At 46.9% G+C, this 20,958-nt stretch overlaps 1 protein-coding gene across 13 annotated transcripts in view; it reads right to left on the bottom strand.

Annotated features, from left to right (window-relative positions):
- Window positions 1-720: 720 nt before the first annotated feature.
- OTOF (otoferlin) overlaps window positions 721-20,958 on the bottom strand; it is a 177,553-nt gene continuing 157,315 nt past the window's right edge. For 7 of the 13 annotated variants that reach the window (XM_077331113.1, XM_077331067.1, XM_077331093.1 and 4 more), the window contains 11 exons: window positions 20,082-20,209; window positions 19,023-19,193; window positions 18,401-18,561; window positions 16,463-16,605; window positions 15,611-15,699; window positions 13,050-13,148; window positions 8,821-9,062; window positions 7,068-7,246; window positions 5,038-5,138; window positions 4,554-4,757; window positions 3,003-3,141 (listed from right to left, as the gene is read on the bottom strand). In XM_077331113.1, coding sequence (XP_077187228.1) covers window positions 4,577-4,757; window positions 5,038-5,138; window positions 7,068-7,246; window positions 8,821-9,062; window positions 13,050-13,148; window positions 15,611-15,699; window positions 16,463-16,605; window positions 18,401-18,561; window positions 19,023-19,193; window positions 20,082-20,209 — 1,494 coding nt within the window. In that variant the 3' untranslated portion in view covers window positions 3,003-3,141; window positions 4,554-4,576. Of the gene's footprint in view, window positions 3,142-4,553; window positions 4,758-5,037; window positions 5,139-7,067; window positions 7,247-8,820; window positions 9,063-12,712; window positions 12,812-13,049; window positions 13,149-15,610; window positions 15,700-16,462; window positions 16,606-18,400; window positions 18,562-19,022; window positions 19,194-20,081; window positions 20,210-20,958 lie in introns of all 13 variants that reach the window. The other 6 variants (XM_077331075.1, XM_077331103.1, XM_077331178.1 and 3 more) reach the window with 4 other exon arrangements.

The following is a 20,958-nucleotide window of genomic DNA, read 5'->3' as shown; positions in this document are numbered from 1 at the left end:
ATTCCAGGCCCAGATATGGCACTGCATCACCATGGGGGCCAGAGATCTCCACTCCTTGGTCTCACATCCTTTGATTTAGCCCTGGCATCACAATCCTTTCCTTGCATTTTTCATTATATTTTGGGCTTCTTTTGGCGTCTCAGTCTTCATACAGTCCCTCCCCATAGAGCGGCAGGGGAGAAATCCAAATAATAGTAATTGTCTGGCGCTGTCCCTCTGACCAGCCAGCTAGCAAGCATCATACTTGCCCCATTTCAAATTCTACCTGGTGATCTTTGCCTATAGAAGGTTTGAACAGACAAGATCGATTTAGTATTGTTTTTTTTTTCAAAACTGACCACCCCAATGCCTTTGGAAAACCCATCAGAGGGGTATGAACAGCCAGTCATGAGAGATACACTGCTTCTGAAAGTGGAGGCTCCGTGTAGATATCTCGGCTAATATCCATTGATAACAGGCTATAATTAGATAATCCTCTGTAATCTCCTTCCTGCCCTAGCCTTTTTTCTTAAACTAATCACCGTCATGTGTCCTCATTGGAAAGGTGTTTTAACCCCTGTAGAATGGTTCAGTATTCTGCATGGGATGACGTCACAGATTTGCTTGGGAGCACTTTGAAGTGCATCCTGGGGGGAGGCATTTTAAGGATTTCAGGAATTAGCTCTTCCCTTTTCTCATCCTCCATAAAGAAAGCCGGACTCTGCTCCTTTCTGGTGATCTGTTTTTATTAAAGAACTTAAAGATTTCCTCTTACAGCAAATTCCAAAGTCCCGTTATTAACAACAGTGCACAGAGAATATCCCCACCCACCCCCACCAGAACCCTCCCCATAACCGGAGAGAAATAGGATCAATCTTGCACACACCAAGGAAAGAAGAAAGGAAAGCAGCCCTCAGGAAACACACCTCTCTCAGGTGTGTCCGAGCTGCAGGAGAAAGGAATTGTGCTGGTTTCTTGGAAAGACCTGCTGCCCTCCGTCTAACCCCTGGACTCCTGCCTCCATGTTGCCACTGCCCTGACTTCTCTCTCTTACTCCCAGAAGCCCCAGTGGGGGCTAGTCTTGTGCCCTGTGCTGTGGTGTCACATGAGCACTGCCCTCTAGGTCCAAATGCCCAGAAAGGCATAAAACTTCTTAACGGACAGCAAAGACGGATGGACTCATTGAGGAATCCCTGCCTTTGGTACTCTCACAGGGCAGGGACTGTGGACAAGATGCTTGCAGTCAAACCACCACAACATTCTTCAGCAATCTCAAATCTATCCCCCTTGCTGGTCTCCAGAGCACTGGGGGAGGGGTGGGGAGGGAGAGATTCATGTTCCTGTGAAATGGAACAATATAAACAGCACTCTGACAATGGGGATGGGGGTAGGGTGGTATCCTAATGCTCTCCCAAGAACAAGAAGGCACCATTGACCTGGCTCCCTTGATCCTTGATCTGCTTTTTCACCTGGAGTGCAACAAAACCAGTGGAATGAAGACCCTGTCAGATTCAGAGATTAGCAAGTCCTTCAGACCTCTATGGCCTTTGGGAATCTGCCTCATCTTGTACCAGTATCTGCTGGGGCATTGCTGCTGCCATGACATAACCACTCAAGCATTGCCCACTCTGCACTGGACAAAGTTTCCCACTCTCTCCCCCTTGCTGCTCTGGAGGCTTTATCAGCAGTCCCCTTCTCATGCCCTCCCAGTCCCTAGAGATCCTGAAGGAGATGAAGGGTTTGGGAATGGGGCCCCTGCTTGTCTCCTCCTGACCCACAGGCCATGAAAGGCAGCCACCTTCCAGGTTAGATGGACAGTCAACTGCTCATTGGGTTACATGCACCCTCCCGAAGTGGCTCACTGTCCCTTTTCCCAGGAAAGGTGGCCAAAAATGGGAACTGTCTCCATCGCAGCCTCGGAGCTGGAGAATCTGGATCCTCCCTCTGATCTATATTGCTGTGGTTCTCAACCAAATGTCCCGGTTCTCCCAGAGGAGGCTGGATCATCAAAGACCCTGTGTGAGAGGCCCATAAATAATTTTCAGCATTTATGAAAAAACGATTCCAAGTTGATTCAACTGCAGGTGGGGCAAGAGCTTGAGGCCAAGTGAGAGTGGCTCACCAAGGCCGCCTGGGAGTTCATGGCAGAAGCGGCCTTCAGACTGGGGACTTCCTGCTTTGCAGACAATCTCGGTCCATTGCAGTGCTTCTTCCCCTAGTGAACGATACCCTCTCATTGCCTGCTGCTGGAGAGCTGACTAGCCTCGTGCTTTGTGTCCATCACTGGAAGAAAAGGGGCCCTTTTCAGTGGGCAAGTGGAGCTCCAGGGCTGTGACGTTCAATTCTGTTTGGGTGAAAAGGAGCAGGGAACCAGGTGACAGGAACTGGGGAGGAGCACTGGGCGGACTTTCCCCACAGCAAAGGAAACAACATTGTCAGACAGCAAGTGGAGGCCCAACATCTTTTAACCAGTCGATTGTTTCAAACCTAGAGTGAACAGGAGATCTGGCCTTCAGGTTCCTGGTCCTCACAGAGGGATAAAGGGCCTCAACTATGTAAGTATACCACAAAGGGAAGATGGGACATGTCAAACTCACACAGAGCAGAAACGGTGGCCTGAGGCAGCCCCACCTTCACCATTGGCTCAGTGGTGGAGAATGCTCCAGCTAAGTCGCCTGTAGGAACAGACGGGAAAGGCCTCATAGGACAACTGATCTAAGAGACGCTCCAGCTTCAAGATTTAGCCTGGGGACTGAGAGGAATGCTTAAGGTCAGAATCCAGATTTAAGGGGCTGGCTGCTCCCCTCGCCCCCTCCCCAAGACAAAAGTTCAAAGTGAAATCAAATCTGAACTCTCTCTCTCTCTCCCGCCCCAATTCCCGAAAGGAAACAGAAGGAGGCCACAAAAGAGAATCACAAACGCGAGGCAGTGACCACGAACACTGGGAGATTGGGGCGGGGAACCTGGGCGGGGCAGTTGCCTCATGCCCCCAAAAGCTTCTTGACCATGTAGCCAGGCATGGAATAGAGGAAGAGGCCAACCATGATGACCAGCAGGAGGGCCAGAACGATCTTGATGATGAGCCATTTGTAACGAGTGCAGATGAGGTACTTGATAGACTTGAGTGGGTTCAGGAACCAGATAAAGGAAGTGTCCGGACGACTGCAGCAGGGGAAATAAAGAAGACAACACAAGCTTAGCCAGGACAAGGTGGATCTGTCTCCTTTAGGTCCCCATCTCTAACTCCTCCAACTACAGCCTTGCTTGAAAAACCAGGCAGGCACCTGCAGCTCAATTCAGAGCGAAGCTTGGTACTTTCCCACTGGTGCCGCTGGGCTGACTCCATAAACAAGCCAAGAAGCCTCTAAATGTCAATGGTTTTAGGCCAAGCCAGGCTCAGTTCCCTAGCTCTTGTCTGTGAGGTGCTTGACAATCCTGGCTGCCAGTCTGCCAAATCTGGATTGTCAATACATTACCTGATAACAGTTTGCTGTATTGTTTAGGCACCAATGAAGTCATGTGCAATTGGAGACCCTCTGACCCAGGATCCCATGCAAAGCTGTTGAGGCTCAGTCTGGGACCTCCTGGTTCAGAGGCAGAATACCTCTAAATGCCAGCAACAGCGGGAGGACCCTTGTGGTGGGGCTTTCTATCTAGGGGAATCTGATTGGCTACCATAGGAAGTAGGAGACCTTCACCATTGGCTCAGTGGTGGAGAATGCTCCAGCTAAGTCACCTATATAGGAACAGATAGGAGAGGCCTCATAGGACAGCTGATCTAAGAGACGCTCCAACTAGATGGATTGCTTTTGGGTCCTATCCAGCAGGGTGTTTCTTCTAGGGTGATAGGCCATCTTGGAGCATGCCCAGTTCTCAGGCTAGAGGCCCACCATTATCTGGCCTTTTCTCACCAAGATTCTTCCTTGCTTAGGGTTCTTATTGTGAATCAGGGCTTGCTATCAAATTCAGTTCAGTTCTTGAACTGTGAGAGGCAAGAGTGTCTCTGGGCATATGAAAAGCATCTTTCCCTTTTCACTGTGTAGCGACCCCTTACCCGGGCTTAAGGGGAAGAGAATTTAATCACATTAGGTCCACATGTGCTTCCCACCAGCAGCTTGGTTTGTATCATACAACTGCATCCCACGTGCACAGGACAGCCTCTAGCAATTCCCCTCCCATGAGATCAGTAATTTAAAATATGTCCTTGTATGTAAGAACTGCTATTGGCAGAAAAAGCATGCTTTGTAGTCAAAACTGTCCACTGCGGTCACAGCATCCAAGTTCGTATCATTATTTATTTGATGTTTAATCTTAACTTTCTTCTAAGGAGCTCAGAACTCCCCTTTACAACAAGGTGGTGAGGTAGATAAGGCCTAATCCTGCCTGGTACACATAGGTCTTACTGGTCCTAATACAACAGTCTAGTCATTGGCACTAACAGTTGATATAAGAGTCCAAGGGAATTCCTGTTATTCCTCTATAGCCCCCACCTCCCCATTCTCACCACCATTATTACTCTCCCCACCATCCCCGTGTAGTCCTATCGTGTGGCGTGAGGCAGGAGAAAAAAGTACCCTGGGCAAAGCACCAGGCCCCCTCAGGCCCCAAGGAGCTTCTTGACCAGGTAGCCGGGCATGGAGTAAAAGAAGAGGCCGACCATAAGGAGCAAGAGAACGAGGAGAAGAATTTTCAGCAGGAGCCAACGATACGTGTGCCAGATAAAGTAGCGGATAGACTTGAGAGGGTTCAGGAACCAGATGAAGCTGGTATCTGGGCGGCTGGGGCGGGAGAGCAGGGCGGGACGAGGAGAAGGAAGAGAGCCAGGAAGCGGAGGGAGGTGGGGAGAGAGAGACAGGAAGAGAGGAATGGTATCAATGGAGGCGGGAACGTTAACAGCAACCTCCAATTCCTGGCATATCTCCCCTCCCCAGACCTTCAGCTGCCAATATCAGTACACATCCCTGTTCAAGACAGGACCCCTTCCCCCTACAAAGTCCCCATTTGGGGTGTTTGCTTGGAGACAATCAAGAGTCACTTCCATCATTTCCCACCACTCACTTGGGTTTCTCCAATGGGTCGGGCTCGTTACGAGCCAGCCCGGCCGGGCTTTTCTCTGCTTCCTCAGCTGTCAGAAGGTGCAGCTCAGCTTCCACTTTCCCCTGCAGGGATTAGAAGGAATATCACTCTGGGAACAAGGCAGTTGACAGAAGCATGCAACGCCATGCTTTCCACCGGCACCAGGGCAGTTGCGCTACCAGCTGAAACCCCAAGGTCTGCTCAGCAGGCCATCTCTGGGGGATCTCCAAAGGTCAGGCAGGTGGCCCCAGGAAAGGCAGGCTTCTCAGCGGTGGCCTCCCACTGAAAGCACATCCTTCCCAGGCTAATCTAGAAGACCCTTTCAGGGTTATCTTTTCGGTACCAAGTTAAAAGCCTTTGATTTGAGAAGGCTTTTGAAAGCAGATTCGATTCTTTAATTGTTTTGTAAACCCAGTTTGCATTTGCAGTCATTGTTTCAAGTAACTTTGTCTTAAATTAATTTTGGACTTTTAAATTTGTATGCAACTTTGGGATTTCAAAAATAAAAATCAGTCAATATATTATCTAAACAAACGAACAGGGCAGATATCTCTCAGAAACCAGTAGAGTCAGACAAGAGGGAGGAGACTGTAGACAATCTGTAATCCCTGACCAATACCCACACGAAAAGAGAACGCGAAGGAATCTAGGATCAGACAAGAACAGCAGGGCAATCTGTCCACTGTTCCCTCTCTGATTGAACCACATACTCCAACCCAGGGGTAGTCAAACTGCGGCCCTCCAGATGTCCATGGACTACAATTCCCAGGAGCCCCTGCCAGCGAAAACTGGCAGGGGCTCCTGGGAATAGTAGTCCATGGACATCTGGAGGGCCGCAGTTTGACTACCCCTGCTCCAACCGATGGCAGATGTCTGGAATGAGCAAGAAAGACCTCAGATCAGTACCCTTGACTCTTTTGCTGGGGCCTCTCCATAGAATTCCCTCAGAAGGGCAATGCATTCGCTTAATTTATTTTTAAATGTGGCGTCAACTGAGTTTTAGAATATTAGAAGCATATGTATCATGTTAATCTGTGAGCAAAATGGAAATCTCACTGCACTGAAGCACCCACCCTATCTCCTCCCGACTATCTTAACACTTCTTGAGTATAGAAAGCTTTGGTGGCCGCTGATATTTACGTTGTTTTCTACCCTGGCATTGGCGGGAAGTAGAGTGGGAGGGTATGGATGAAGCTGCATTGCCCCTGCGACCAACATGGATGCCCCAAAGACTGTGCTGTGTTTCCATTTTGCTCCCCCCATTGCTGCTTTTCCTTTCATCCAACAAACCTTCCTGTTCTCCACATGCAGGGCAGGCTGGTATGTTTACTTCCCCCTTACCCTTTGCTCTTTAGACTAGCAAAACCTGCTTAGGTTAGGATTTCATAAAAGTCTGGATTTCTAGAACTGTTATTTAGTGTGTGTGTCAGTGCAGGCTCCTTCCAGTTGTTAGCTGATCCCCCATTCCATTCGCTTTCTTAATAAGCTTTCACCTTGGAATCTATGCCTGTTTATTCCCAAGACTCTGCATACCTCATATGAGGTATACTGTCTAAATCTTGGACCCTGGTATGCACTGGATAGAAGGTCCCAATTATCATTGCCCTGGGCGTATGTATTGATGTGCACCGAATACACATATTTACAAGAGTATGCCATTTGGGAACCATGTCCACCATGATAACGCTCATCTCCTCCATCCATCTTACACATGACCTTCTTTTCCTGTTGTCTTTTGCCTGGTCTCCTCTTCTAATGCCCCCTGAAAATTGTCCTTCGAGACCGTCCATGTACCCCACTTTGAAAGACCTTCCCCTAACTGCTTTGGTGCAGGGCATTGTTTTGTGGAGTTTACCACCCACTCTGGGCTCCATTCCCAAGCCACCTGACTCCAAGAAGACCCAGTCCTGTCATTGGACTCTACATTCTGGAGAGGAGAGGTCGAGCAGGAGTTTCCCAAACCTCACTGTACTCTGAGCGGAGAGAACAGCCCCCGTCCGCAGCTCCATTACCGTGATCTCAATTTCATCGTTCTCATCTCTCGCCAAGAAGGGCCACCAGCCCTTCACCCTCTTCTGCTTGAAGATGGAAATCATGGGCACTTCTGCCTCGCCAGTTCCCAACTCCATGCTGCATTGCTTGGCTGTCTTAGCGCCACGCGGGAAGCGGTTCAAGTCAAGCTCAATAGCTCCTGGAAGAGAGAAGACAGCGGTGTTTATAGGCCCTCTGGCAGGCAAGGTAAAGGTAAAGGTAAAGGTATCCCCTGTGCAAGCACTGAGTCATGTCTGACCCTTGGGGTGACGCCCTCTAGCGTTTTCTTGGCAGACTCAATATGGGGTGGTTTGCCAGTGCCTTCCCCAGTCATGACCGTTTACCCCCCAGCAAGCTAGCTGGGGACTCATTTTACCGACCTCGGAAGGATGGAAGGCTGAGTCAACCTTGAGCCGGCTGCTGGGATTGAACTCCCAGCCTCATGGGCAAAGCTTTCAGACAGCTGCCTTACCACTCTGCGCCACAAGAGGCTCTGCGCCACAAGAGGCAAGGCCGAAGCGGCAAAAGGGACTGGTGATGGCCCCGACATGCTTCATACCCGCAATCTCTTTTTTCCTTTCTCCCCCTTCCCATTCTTGCCTTGTCTCGGAATCAGCAGCAAATCTTGAGATACCTTATTCCGAGTCAGACCTCGGGTCTCTTTAGCTCAATATTTTCCTGTCTGACTGGCAGTAGCTCCCTTTCCTGCTATCAGACATCCTTTAACAGAAGATGCCAGAAACTGAAGCAGGGGCTTCCTTTGTGCAAGCCAGCCTTCCCCTCGAAAGGGGATGGTTGATTCATGTTTGTCTCCTGGGAAAGAAGGGTCCTGGTGACTAGTGGCTGCCAGTACAAGCACTCAAGCATCACGACTCCTGCTTCTTGATGTCCCTCTCCATTTCCATGGGAAAACAGAGCTGACTCCGCTGCTCATTCAGCAGCACAGCATGCTAATTTAGCTAGGGACAGCCTAGGACCTGAGCCAGGGTATGCATGTCCTTATTTCCTCTAAGCCAACACACACACCCCACAGCAGCAGCAGATCTTGCCCTAAGAGTGAGGGCAAGATGGGAAGTAGATTCAAGACAGACAAAAGGAAATACTTGACACAGGCGAAAGCAGAGATTGCAGTTGCTTCACTGCCCACCAATTTGTTCACAGAACCCCTTCAAAGCACATTTTTCAAATGCTGTTAGGACTCCATGACTTGGCCCTAGAACAGAAGATGTAACATTTCTCCAAACATGATGGGCAACTGGTGAGTCAAAGAATCTCAAGAACCAATGTGGTGTAGTGATTAAGAATGACAGCTTGTAATCTGGAGAGCCGATCATGCCTCCTCCACATGCAGCCAGCTGGGTGACCTTGGGCTAGTCACAGTTCTGTTAGAGCTGTTCCTTCAGAGAAATTCTGTCAGAGCTCTCAGCCCCCCCCCCCTCACAGGGTGTCTGTTGTGAGGAGAGGAAAGGAAAGGCCATTGTAATCCACTTTGAGACTCCTCCGAGTAGTGAAAAGCGGGATATAAAAACCAACCCTTCTTCTTCTACTCCAAACAACTGAGGAAATCAGGCTACAGGTGATTCCCTCTGTGGTCTTAAAACCTGTGCATTTGTGGTCTCCCACAGAGAGGTCCCTGTCCCGCTGAGACTCCGCTCTTGGGCAGCCACCTCCTCTCCCCCACCCCCACCCCCACCCCCACGTGCAGTGATCCACAGTCAACGTGTCCTTACGCACCGAGGAAGTCGTCAGCAGAAAAGTGGTCGGCATCCCACACCTGTAGCGTGAGTCGGGCCGGTATCTTGTACTCGGTCTCGTCCCAGGAGAACATAGACTCTTTCTTAGAGATGACGATCTTCTCCTCAGCTGCTAGATAGTCGAAAGGAAAGATATAGCGCCAGTTGAAGTTGCCCTCCCCTGTCAGGGAGTGGTAGTGGACGTCGGTGTCCTGCTTGTCTTCTTGCTGCCCCTTGAGCCACCTGTGCAGGAAAAGGCAGGGAAGAGCGTGGATAAGGAGACTGGGAAAGGCTGGCCAGATATTGCTGTGGCTGGGGAGGCTCATGCGCTCCGGCTCTGCCGTGGCACTGAAGAGGGAGGGGCAGCTGGGAAGGGTAATGGGACAATGCATGCAAATCTGGATGGTTGGTATTAGAAGGGAGGGGTCTTCCATCAGGTCTCATCACGTAAGGCAGAGAAGAGTGGTGGAGACCCCAAATAACATGAGGCGTTTGTGAGGGATGGGGAGGTTTCGCCAGCTCTACCCCAGTAGACTGTTCTTGGGCTATTGCTCTGATAATGTTCTACTAAATTATGAGGAATTTCGAGAAGCAGAATCTCTTTTTCTCTCTCTTTTTTGGGGGGTGGGGGTGAGGGTGCACAGACCAAGAAAAGCAAGGCCATGTGAATAGAAATCCTGTTCAAATTTTACCTATGGGTGTGCAACCCCCACCCCCATCCTGTATTTTTCAATTTGGGTCTATTGGAGTCCCAAATTTCAGGATTCTCAAAAAAAGAGCTGGATGCAGATACCCACTCTATCTTTGTATTTCTATTGTACCAGATGGATATAGTCTTTCCTGAGGGGCGTAAATCTCAGGGTTGCAGGCACTTGTATCCATAGGATTTCATTTTCCCCCCCAGGAAGAACTGCCTGTGGGAAGCTGGATCCCAACTGGATTGCAAAAGTCCACTCTTAACAGGTTTTTGCAGTTCTCCTGAGTGTGAACTGTGGTAGCTGGTCTGCATCAGCGAGATAACCACAGCTGCAGCATTGAAGATTTCGTGTTGTGGAGGGCTGAGCCTGAGCCAAAAGGTACAAGGTTGTCTTGTTGCCAGAAGAAGTGGGGATGAAAACCTTCTTCAGAAAGCAACTGTGGTTGTCTGCAGTTGTATATCTGAATCTGGCATCTGCTCAAGGAACAGTTAGGAGCAACTTAGTTTCTGATGCAGCTCTACTGACATTTAAAATCTGATTCAAAGGCAGAATGCCCCAAACAAAATGACTGGAGAGTGACAAATGCCACTTTCAGATCAGGGACTGGCTTAGAAGAAAGGCTGCATCTGTGACAGTGGTCATGGGCCTGGAAAACACAAGCTGTTGAGAACCCACCAAAATCCACCAATGGATCATATCACTCTTAGCATTCGATGGAGGGCCATGCCTGTCTCGCTCCAGCTGGGGCTTGGAGTACAGAGGGCCCTAACTTATTGCCTAGACTGCCCTTCCCTCCAAAACATGCAGCAGAAAAGCAAGCTGACTCCAGAGAAACACAGACAGATACACACAGCCACCATTCCCCAGCCGTGCCCCTGGTGCCAGGGGAAGGGGGAAAAGGGGTTTGCAGAAGGAGAGACCAATCCTTCACGCTGATGCCAACAGCATGCAAGAGAGGCAGTGAGAGGGCATTCCTCATTCACGGCGGGGAGAAGAAAACTGGACCCATATCAATTACCTGGTCAGATATCCATGCTACCTTTGCCCCAATGAGTGACCAACCAACCCTATCCCAGGCTAGCTCAAGCTGGATTGTCAGGACTGGTTCTAGTATATCATGAAGCTAGCCACCCTAGGTCTCTAGCTCATAGGCCCTCAATTTTGTTGAGCCTGTGGGCACTTCTGGAATTTTTGAGAATGGATCCAATCACAAAATACTGGGTGGTTGCAAGACAAGCATCTTCCTGCATTACAGGCAGCTTTCTGGACTGTTGCTCCTTGCCTCCTGGATTCTACCAGAGTTCCTCCTCTCCCTTTGAAGCAGAGAAAAAATAGGGCAGCCTATTGGCTTGAAGGAAGAAGGGAAAGGGCAACAGGAAGCCCTTTGACAGGTGTCATGGTGCCACACTGGGGAGGTTGGAACTGCTTGACCAGAACACTGTCTTCTAGCAGTGGAACCTCCACAGAATGACCAATTTGGAGCCTTATGCAGGGATGGAAGACTCCAAAAGAAGTTTGCTGGGTGACAAACAATATTTATTGACTGCCTTTCTTAGTCTGAGACACCTCCTAGCACTGGATTCTGCTAGTAGAGAACACACTCCAATTGTGTCTGAAGGCAGAAAGATCTTCCATGGAGAACTAAATGTGCAACACACTAATGTTCTTCCATTACTTTATTAGCTCCACTTGCATCAGCTGAAACTTGGGACCCAAAAGTTCCTGGTTTAGCCATCATAGTTCTTGTTTTAGGCTGAAGACTGGAGGAAGAAGGAACAAATTGTTCTCATTGGTTCCTTTTGACCTGACCTGGATATAAAACTTCACACTTGGCCTGGACACCATCCAGATTCAGGCCATACATATGTGGCTCCTAGTCTTGTTTTTAGGTCTCAGGTTCTGGGCTACTTTGAATCTGGTTTTTCAGTCTACCTTCCCTTGGCTGTGCCTCAGTTTTCTACTTTCGCTGAAGGTTTCTATCCTTCTGAAATTGATACCTTCACATCTTCACATGTGCATCTGCAGTAGGATTCCCTCAATGAAAGGAGAATTTCCTCCTCATGAACCCAAATGTCTGGCCTTACAAAAGTTATCTGTATGCAGCAATGGGAATCTGATGACTTTGCCATCAGCGCAACTCACTGAAGAAGTAGAAGACAAGTTGGTTTTTATACCCTACTTTTCACTACCTGGAGGAGTCTAGACACCCAGGGAGGTAGGTAGGGCTGAGAGGGCTCTGGGAGAACTGTTCTGTGAGAAAAGCTGTAACAGGACTGTGAATGGTCCAAATTCACCCAGCTGATTGCATGTATAGGAGTGGGGAATCAAACCCAGCTCTCCAAATGAGGAACCACCACTCTTCTTTAACCACAACACCACACTGGCTACCCAGGGTTCCTTTATTTATCCAGGGTGCTGGGAGGAACAGTTTCCACATTACGTAGCAACACACCCAGGTTCCCACTTAGAGAGCTTCAGCCACTTCTGTCTTAACTAACAAATGTTCCTACATGAGACGCGTCTTTCCAAACACCCATTTTCCTTGTCACTTTCCACATTTTCAGGTGTATACCTGAACCATCTGAGAGGTGCACCAAACTGTAATGGATTGCACCTTGGATAGATTGACAAGTCCTGGGATGGAGTAAACAAGGCTGCCCAGGTGGGTCATATCTGTAGTATTTTTAAAGAATTCCTTCTTAAAAAATAAATAAGTACATCCGAATGACAAAAATAATAGCTCTGTTCGCAAGGCACCCTGAATGCACATAAAATTCAGAGGCAGAGTGTGCTTGATATGCGTGCTGAGTAAATCTTATGCTCCATTCAATGCACAAACAGTTTAACGTGATTTAATCTCACATTTGCCCATGTCCTGATCCCATGTTGGCTCTTTCTTAAAAACAGATGTATGCATGTACATCACTGTAATGTGTGAACAAGGCTAAGGTCTGTATAGATGATCCTAAGAATACCACAGATCTCCTTAAACTCAGTATGGAAGGCAGCCGCTGTTGAAGACTTGCCATAAGCTATCGATTTGCTCCACCAGGTGCCCTTATGGGCAGTGAACAGTAATGGGCAAGCAAAGGATCTGAGGGTAACTGAGGGTAACTGCCCCGTGCATCCTCCTCCCCCACCAGACCAGACCTGCTCCAGGGAGGGGCCGTGCAATAGGTATCCGTTGTCAATTACCCCCTGACATAGATGTCTGACATCTTCTCTCCCGTCATGAAAGCATCATCTTCCAGGACCACCTCATCGGTGTTCCAAATAATTACCCGCAGCTCATACCTAGCCGCCGGCATGGCGCGGATAGAGGCACACAGCAGCAACAAAACAACACACAGAACAAAAGAAGGGGGCAGAATAGAAAAGCAAAGTGTCTGTTACTGACAGCCACAAGGAAAAGGAGATGCTCCATCCGTGAGATGCCCGCCCACTGCAAAGAGCACAGAGCCAGGCGGCCACACCACCACAAGAAGCTCAAACACAGAGAAGCCGGCCGGCCGGCTGGGTGGGCCGTACATACCCCCGGACAAAAATGTCACTGGATTTCTCGCCAGTGAAGTAATCATCGTCCTCCAGGATTACCTCATCAGTGTTCCACACTATCACTCTAAGCTCGTATCTGGCGGGGAGGAAGGGAGACAAGGGGTGAGCCTGAGGGGACAGTGGGCGGGGCTGCCTAAATCCGGCAAACGTTCCCCATTAAATGTGTACACATGGACACTCGCTCTCTCCTTTAGGGTCCTCAGCGAATAGCTGAGCCACTGGAATGGGGCTACTCTGCTCTGGCACAGCCATGCTTTCTTTACAGGCAGCGCATGGACATAGGAATGGGATGGGCAAAACCCAAGCATCGGGGTCCTCCTGAAGTGGCATAAGGATTTTTTGAAAAAATCACACACCTGTATGGTCCAAACTATCCTGATATTTCCTGGTCTTGAAAGCTAAGCAGGGTCGTCTTGGTTAGTACTTGGCTAGGAAAACAAAGGTTGCTATTCAGAGGAAGCCAACGGCAAGCCACCTCTGTTCAACTCTTGCCTTGGAAACTCTACAGGGTCGGCTGCAACACATTTCATCACCACCTGCTTCATTAAGTGCATTTTATTTTTGCCACCAATGAAGCCATTACATAGAGCTTTCCCCACTGGAATACCATGAGAGGATTTCTGCTGGTTCAGCAGATGGCATTCCAAGGTCTCCTCCATATATACAGGAAGACAGATTCAACAGCAAGTCCCCAGATCTGCTTTCAAAAATTAGGAAGGAGGGCTGCCTGGAAGCTGGCTCAGTATGCAAAAGAGCTGTGTGGGCTCAGTTTCCTAGAGCTTGTCCCCACCCTTTGCCTCCAGGTAGGGTCCCTTGCAGCTTTCGCTGCCTTTTGAAATTCAGCAAACTTTGAGGCTGAGGCCAAACCCTACTTTCTTATGAAGCTTGCTAGGTGCCCTCAGACCACACCCTCTGTCTCAGCCTAGCCTGCGTTATAGTATTCTTGTGATGACCAAGAGGAGGAGAGATCTATGTACACTTCCCAGACTCCCTTAAGAACAACCAAAAAGATATTAAATAGTCTGTAACACATGGAACAACCTTTAAGCAGTATCCCTATCAGTTGCTCTCCATTGTGGGGAAGAGAGCCTTTTCATTGTTTCATTCCTTTATTGTTCGGGGAAGTGTGCTTTCTATTGTGCTCTATGTTTCCCAAATGCCAAATTAATGTGAATTTCTCAAATTAATTCCAGAATTAAGCATGCATGGCTTCCTGTGTCTTTGTGTTTTTTCAGTGGATTTGCATGTTTTTCTGCCTCTGGGTCACTGATGAGCATACTTGAAAACAAACTTGATTGGTTTGCACGTAGGGGTGTGTCACTAGACACACAAGCATGTCAGTGGACTGCTGAAACACAGCTCATCATCTGGATACAAATCATCATGCCACGACACCTTCTCTGCAGATTCTGGCATACCTGTGCATGAGTAACTAGAAGGGTAAACAATTGTATCCAATTCAGGAATTTGAAAACAAAAGATAGCATGGAGAATCCCAAGTGGATCACTTTCAGGTGCAAACAAAGCCAGTTACCTGCCAAAATTCAGATGAGGAGATCTTTGAATGTATCCTTCCTCCACTGACATTTCAAAGAGAGACTAACCGGGAGCTATACTTACGCAGACCTAACCCCATCCTCCCTCTCATCCAGAGCTGGTTCTCAGACATATTTGGTAGCTTGAAGTCACCAGTGAGAAGAATCCTCCCCTGTACAAACTCCCTATATTTCAATTCGGGGGGAAGACTGCAGTGAGGTGTTATCCTGCATAAAAGTCTGAAAACTGAGTCAATCCAGGGGATTGGATCCAAACTAGCTTTTCTGCTCACACAAGGTCCTTCTGTCAAATAGCTCTGCCTCCCCTTCCCACTGATCTCACAAGAATCCTGCTCCTGAGGAACAGGAGAGCTTCAGGAATGCAGCAGGAAAAGGACTTGCTGGAAGTTCTCCCAATACCTTCTGTTAGAGGAAAATTTAGCCTGGATCCAATACAGTGAACTGCCCTCTCCAGGTGAATGAGAACATTTGCCAAATGATTGTCACCCCAATGGAATTACAGAGTTTTATTCTTACCAAGCCATAAAGTTCAGTGAAAATCCACTTCATTGGTTACCAGATTCCCAGACAGAAGTTGGGTCTTTGTAGAAATCTGACAATGGATGAAGTAGCCCTTGGAGGGTGATTTTCTTTTGCCTTGTCCTGAATTTGCTGCCCGTTTTGTCAAGTAACCTTGAGTTATGTTCTCCCTCTACTTCCTTTGCATTATACATCATCACATAGATCGCCATCATGTGCCCTTAGTTGTTTCTGACCCCCACTAAAAAGCCCCACAGGATTTTGCCTTCCCTTTTTACAAAAGCCCCATACCCATGATAAGGGCCTTTCCCCATCTATCCCTCCTCTCTGTCTTTGGTCCTTCCCACACCACCTGTCCTTCCCTCCCTCCTTTGTGCTCCTGGATGTTTTTCATAGATTCCCGCAAAACCCAACCATTTGGAGCTCCAGATGGAGTCCTCCCTCCCCCCTAGCAGAGCATTACTTCTTTGGCTTCCTTGGTGCGATGTCAATGGCTGGGCCCGGTGCTGGCATGTCCATGGGGAACATGTCTACCCATAACTCCAGTCGTCCCTGAAACAGTAGAAATACCTGATTAGTGGCTCCTGAGTGCCTTGAAGTCCTCCATGTTGGCTCCCCGCTTTTTGCCACTCAACATGTGGCCCCCTCAGTCAAGGAAGCTCTCTCCCACTGGAGCTGACACCATCTCTGGAGACCTTCTACATTCATTGGAAGAATGTTCTTCCAGAAGGTCTTTAGCTAGGTGTTGTTGGTTCTGTTTAAAATGCTGCTTTTGATAGTGACAATAATTCCTGTTTTTCTGTGCTTATAATGGCATTCTATGTTTTTTATTAATTATGAATGTATCTGAAATACACTGCAAACCTCTTTGAGTACCCTTTTGGTGCCAAAAAGGTCTAAAGAGCCATTTAATATCAAACTTATGGTTTGGTTCTCAACACTTCTCCAAACCATCCTTGTCACCTTAACAATGAAAAAGTTTCAGAGATTAAACATTTCTGAAGAGCCCTGTTGGATCTGGCCAAGTATCTATTTACTGCAGCATCCCATTTCCATCAAAGTCACGGTAGAATCTTCCAGCAAACCCAGAACTAGATCATGGAGACAAGAGGCTGCACCATTGCCCTCCAGCACCTAGTGTGGCCCCTGAAGTGGGAGGTTCCATTTAACTATGGTGACCAACAGAGCTACCCCCTTCCATATCTGTCGAGGTTAAAGGCTACCATCATGTCACGTGGGAGCATTTGAATCATGCTACTGAGGGCCAAGATGGCATGAAGAGTCTTGGGTGTGAAGGCTGGACTTGGCCAGATACCTGTTCAATGCCTGGCTTGTCAGGGTTGAGCAAGGGGCGTGTTTCCACATGCTCCGGCACAAGCTTGCAGCCCACACGGGGGATCTCTTCCCAGTGGTGCAACACTGTCAGTGCCAGATGCTCTTCTGTTTGCTTCTTCTGACCTGCAAGCACAAATTCCTTCTATGGAATCAAACTGGCTAGCGCAGTATTGTCTCTTCCAACTAGCAGCGTGTTCTCCTGAGTTTCAGACAAATAAAGGTCTTTCCCAGCACCTACCACCTGAGATCCATTAAGTGACGATGCCGTGAGCCTTCAGGGAGACCGGTATATAAATATAATAAATAAAATAAATAATAAACTGGGACCTTCCAAAGACAAAACTTATGCTCCAAAAATCAGCCACAGTCCCTCTCCAGGAGCACAGCAAAATGAAATACCTACTCAGCTAGTATTGTCTTTATGCAAAGCAGGAGAAGACTTGCTTCAGCCCAGAGTTCATGGTTACAGATGTGACTTTTGGAATGACAAAGTGCTGGTTATGAACATGGTATAATGGCAAGCAAGTTTCTGTGTTAAAATCAGTGGAAGAATTTATATTTAAGAATATCGAAGTGCATTCCCCTACATCTTCTTGTCTTTTCTGTTTAAATTTTTAAAATCATGGGTATTTAAAAAAAAAAAAAAACCTTCTGCCCAGCTCTCGTTTCTTTCTTTACATGCTCTACAGGGTCATGCATTATCTAATTGTCAATAATTCCCTGTATCCACAATGATGAAAGCCCCATCCTTACTGGTAGACTAAAATATCCCATCCCCTTTTTCAAAGTTTGTTAAATAACTTGTTTTTTTCTTGCCATTAAATTATGCCAAGCCTGAATGCGTTTGATTGCCAGCTCTGTAAATACTTTGATCCTCATTATGGAATAGAATGAATGTTGATTGAAATTTCTGGATTTAATTACCTCAGTTCAGGCTCTCTGTGTCATCTTTTCCTGTTATTGTTGTGATCATGTTAAAGTTATTGTTGTTATAATGTTATTATTATTATCACCTGTTACCATATGTTATCTGTAATTTTTTCCTGTTCCCTGTAAACCGCCCTGAGCCTTCGTGGAGGGTGGTATATAAATATAATACAAACAAATAAATAAAAATATAGTTTGTACACTGTTTGACTGAAGGGTCAGCATAAAAGAATGGCTTTTCCAAGAAACCTACATCTACTAATCAGTAAATATTTGAACAGACAAATTAATCAGCAACTGGTTGTTAAGTAGGCACATGCATTCGATTCACACAAACTGGAAAAAAACACAAATTAAATTGAATGCAGTTTCTTTGATCTGTTTCGGCTACCAGTGTAGCTGACCTGAATGAAAGTCATTTTTCCCAACTTTTATTCTGGCATATTCAGCTATAATCAAATGTCGCCCCCTCCCCCAAGATGAAGAAAGCAAAAGGGGTTGCTGAAATGGCTGCTGGTCATTTAAAATTAACTTGAGTCTGTCCATTAGCAGTTCAGTTTAAATGGCTGGCAGCCATCTAACCCCCACTTTCATTTTTCCCACTCCAAAGTAAGGGAAGTGAAAAGGACCTTTGGAATGGTTGTTCTTTTCACAGGATGAGTTGTTTGGCAGGCGTTTAAAATTGATCTTGTTCCTTTTTAATGCCTTGGAGCAGAAAAAATCCAGCTTTCCCCAATATTTTCTGAATCCCAATATCAGTATGGGAATATTGGGAAATATCAATATTTTTTGGGTTCAATATACCCGAATTTGAGAAATACGAGGTTGTTGGGATTTTTTTTGCACATGCCTGTAGTTAATATTTGTGTGTGAATCTGATGGTTTGGGCATAATTTAACAAAAGAAATAAGCTCTTGCTCAACTTTGAAAACAGAAGTTCCTCAGCAAATGCCTCAGTTGTGCCACTCACTTTGAGCCAAAGCCCACTTACCATTTTCATCCTCCAATTCTGTGGGGCCAGTGAAGACTCGGTTGACAACCTTCACTCTGCCACCAGGACCATAGTGGGGACCATCAAGTTTGCCTTCTTTACACAGCTTGGACAGGATTTGAGTGGGCTTTTGGGGGTCTCGCCAAATATTATAACCATGGCTGTGGGAAAATAAATAAGACAGTCAGAGAGTAGTTCTGGGCTACATAGTCCCTTAACTAGTCCATCATTCACCTCCTTCCAAGTCCTCATAGGCCAGAACATCTCAATCTCATATACTTCAATGGGGACATCAGCACCAGTTCAACAAAGGTTGTTGTCTTCTGAAGTGAACTTCACACAAGAGGCCCCCTACTCTACATTAAAGTTTACGGCTATTATAAGTATGAATCTGCTATGACAAATGGGCCATGGACAAAATCCAAAAGTAGATTTAAGTACATTTAAAGTACTGAACTGTGGTCTTTCATGTGTCCTGGGGGAGGTATTCCTGGCAGCCATCTTGGCTTCCTTCAGTCACAGAGAACTAAAATGGCCACCATAGATCAACTGCAAACATGCACAACAATCTAAGTACCATCAAATACAGCTTTATGCGTCAAGGACAGTTAGGTATTCTTACATGGAATAGGTACCAGAGACGCCACAAGTTGCCCTGTGCTTGCTGTAGTATCGATTCTCCAGGTCTATCTTTGTTTCACCAATCAGATCATCGGAGCCTACCAAATCCCAATCATAGATTGCCACTGTCAGCATAGATTCCATAGGAAATGTGGCCTCAATATCAAATGACCTGAATGTGAGGAGATAAAAAAATTGAGATTGTGACAGACCTTGAACAGACTTGTGACTTGACTATTCTATGTGCTGAGGGAGAGCAAGTATACTGGTAGCAGACTGGGATTAAGAAACTCAGAAAAACTCAGAGAACACGTGTTCCTAGGAATGGATTAAAGCATGCAATCCAGATTTGACTACTGTGATTCACGCTATGTGGAACTGCCCTTGAAGAAAATTTGGAAATGTTAATTGGTCCAAAATACGGTAATCGCAGACCTTTTAGGGACTCAGTGCAGTGATCATATTAAGCCATTTTCATATGAGCTACACTGATTTCCAATCTGTTTCCAGACTAAATACACAAGGCACTGTTTTTGACCCTGAAACTCCTTAAATGATATCTTGTGAATGCCTGTCTCCATTTGTATTAGTATACAGAAAGAAAGAAAGAAAGAAAGAAAGAAAGAAAGAAAGAAAGAAAGAAAGAAAGAAAGAACCATGAAGCAACCTTGTATCATGTCAGGCCGTCGGTCCATTAGGGTCAGTATTATCTACTCAGACTGGCAGACTGTCGAGGGTCTGAGGTCACATCACCTAATAGCTCGGCCCTTATAACTGGGGATTGAACCTGAGATCTTCTGCATGCAAAGCAGAAGCTTTTCCATTGAGCTACAGCCCCTCCCATCTCTGTGGGTTCAGGTTTGGTCCAAAATGTTTTAGCATCTGAGGCTAAAAAAAGCAAAAACGGCATCCCTGCCTACCCTTGCCACTAAAACCCAACATGGTATATTCCCATAACGGGTAATTTGCTGCCATTTAAATTATACTCCTATGTGCATCCAGGCCCTGGTTGGGGTTTCTGTGCTATTCCACCACACAAACATCAGCAAGGTTCCCGTACTTTCCAAAGACCGGGTTCAGCTGCTTGGAGATGTAGTTCTCTTTGTCCTTGATGTCTGTCTTTCCCAGCTTGATGACAACATAGGGATCAGCTTTCCCATTGATGTCAGCAGGATGCAGATCAGTGGCCTGCAAAAGAAGCCCCACCGTCATTTAAGCCTCATTGCATGCCACATCCTATTAAAAGCAGAAAGGGTGATTCCCCAACCCTGGTGGAAGTTTGAAGCCACAACAAATCCTGCTCCTAAATATGGGTCACATGAAGAAGTATACACACTTTTCTTGGATGCTTTAGGATGTTTTGGGCTGATCCTGCGTTGAGCAGGGGGTTGGACTAGATGGCCTGTATGGCCCCTTCCAACTCTATGATTCTATGATTCTATCTCGTGTTGTCTGTTCTGGATCTGCTCCCCATCACTTTCAATGGGTGCCCAATTATTTGCTATCCAATTTCTCCACACCACACATAATTTTATAATCCTCTCTTAGTTGGTTTGGGTTTTTATGAAGTTGTACCATGGAAGATGCTGTCTGGGTTGGGTTCTCCTGATGACATTCCTGAAGAAAATTGGCCTTTTAAAAGCTTTTCTTCCTCCTGAAGAAAATGGTTCTGTAAAAGCTGCTTGTTTGATGTGGATCCCCCCAACATTTTAAGAAGGACTGTGGTCCCCTGTTCCTTCAGTGAATAAGAAGTTTCCTCTCCGCTCAGGGAAAAGAGGACCACAGTCCTTCACATCAGCAGTGAATACTGGGGGGGGGGGGGATCTCCCCACTTTAACCCAGACGAGAAACTTAACTTCAGATTTGGGGGGAGAACCCAAGCAGTGTTGCCCACTGCAGAAAGAACTGTGAGGAGAAAGATGCGTGGAAAGAGTATC

Source organism: Paroedura picta, chromosome 1, assembly GCF_049243985.1.
Source record: "Paroedura picta isolate Pp20150507F chromosome 1, Ppicta_v3.0, whole genome shotgun sequence".
Taxonomy (NCBI): domain Eukaryota; kingdom Metazoa; phylum Chordata; class Lepidosauria; order Squamata; family Gekkonidae; genus Paroedura; species Paroedura picta.
Note: the sequence above shows the minus strand (reverse complement) of the source record. Positions and strands in the feature narration are given on the sequence as shown.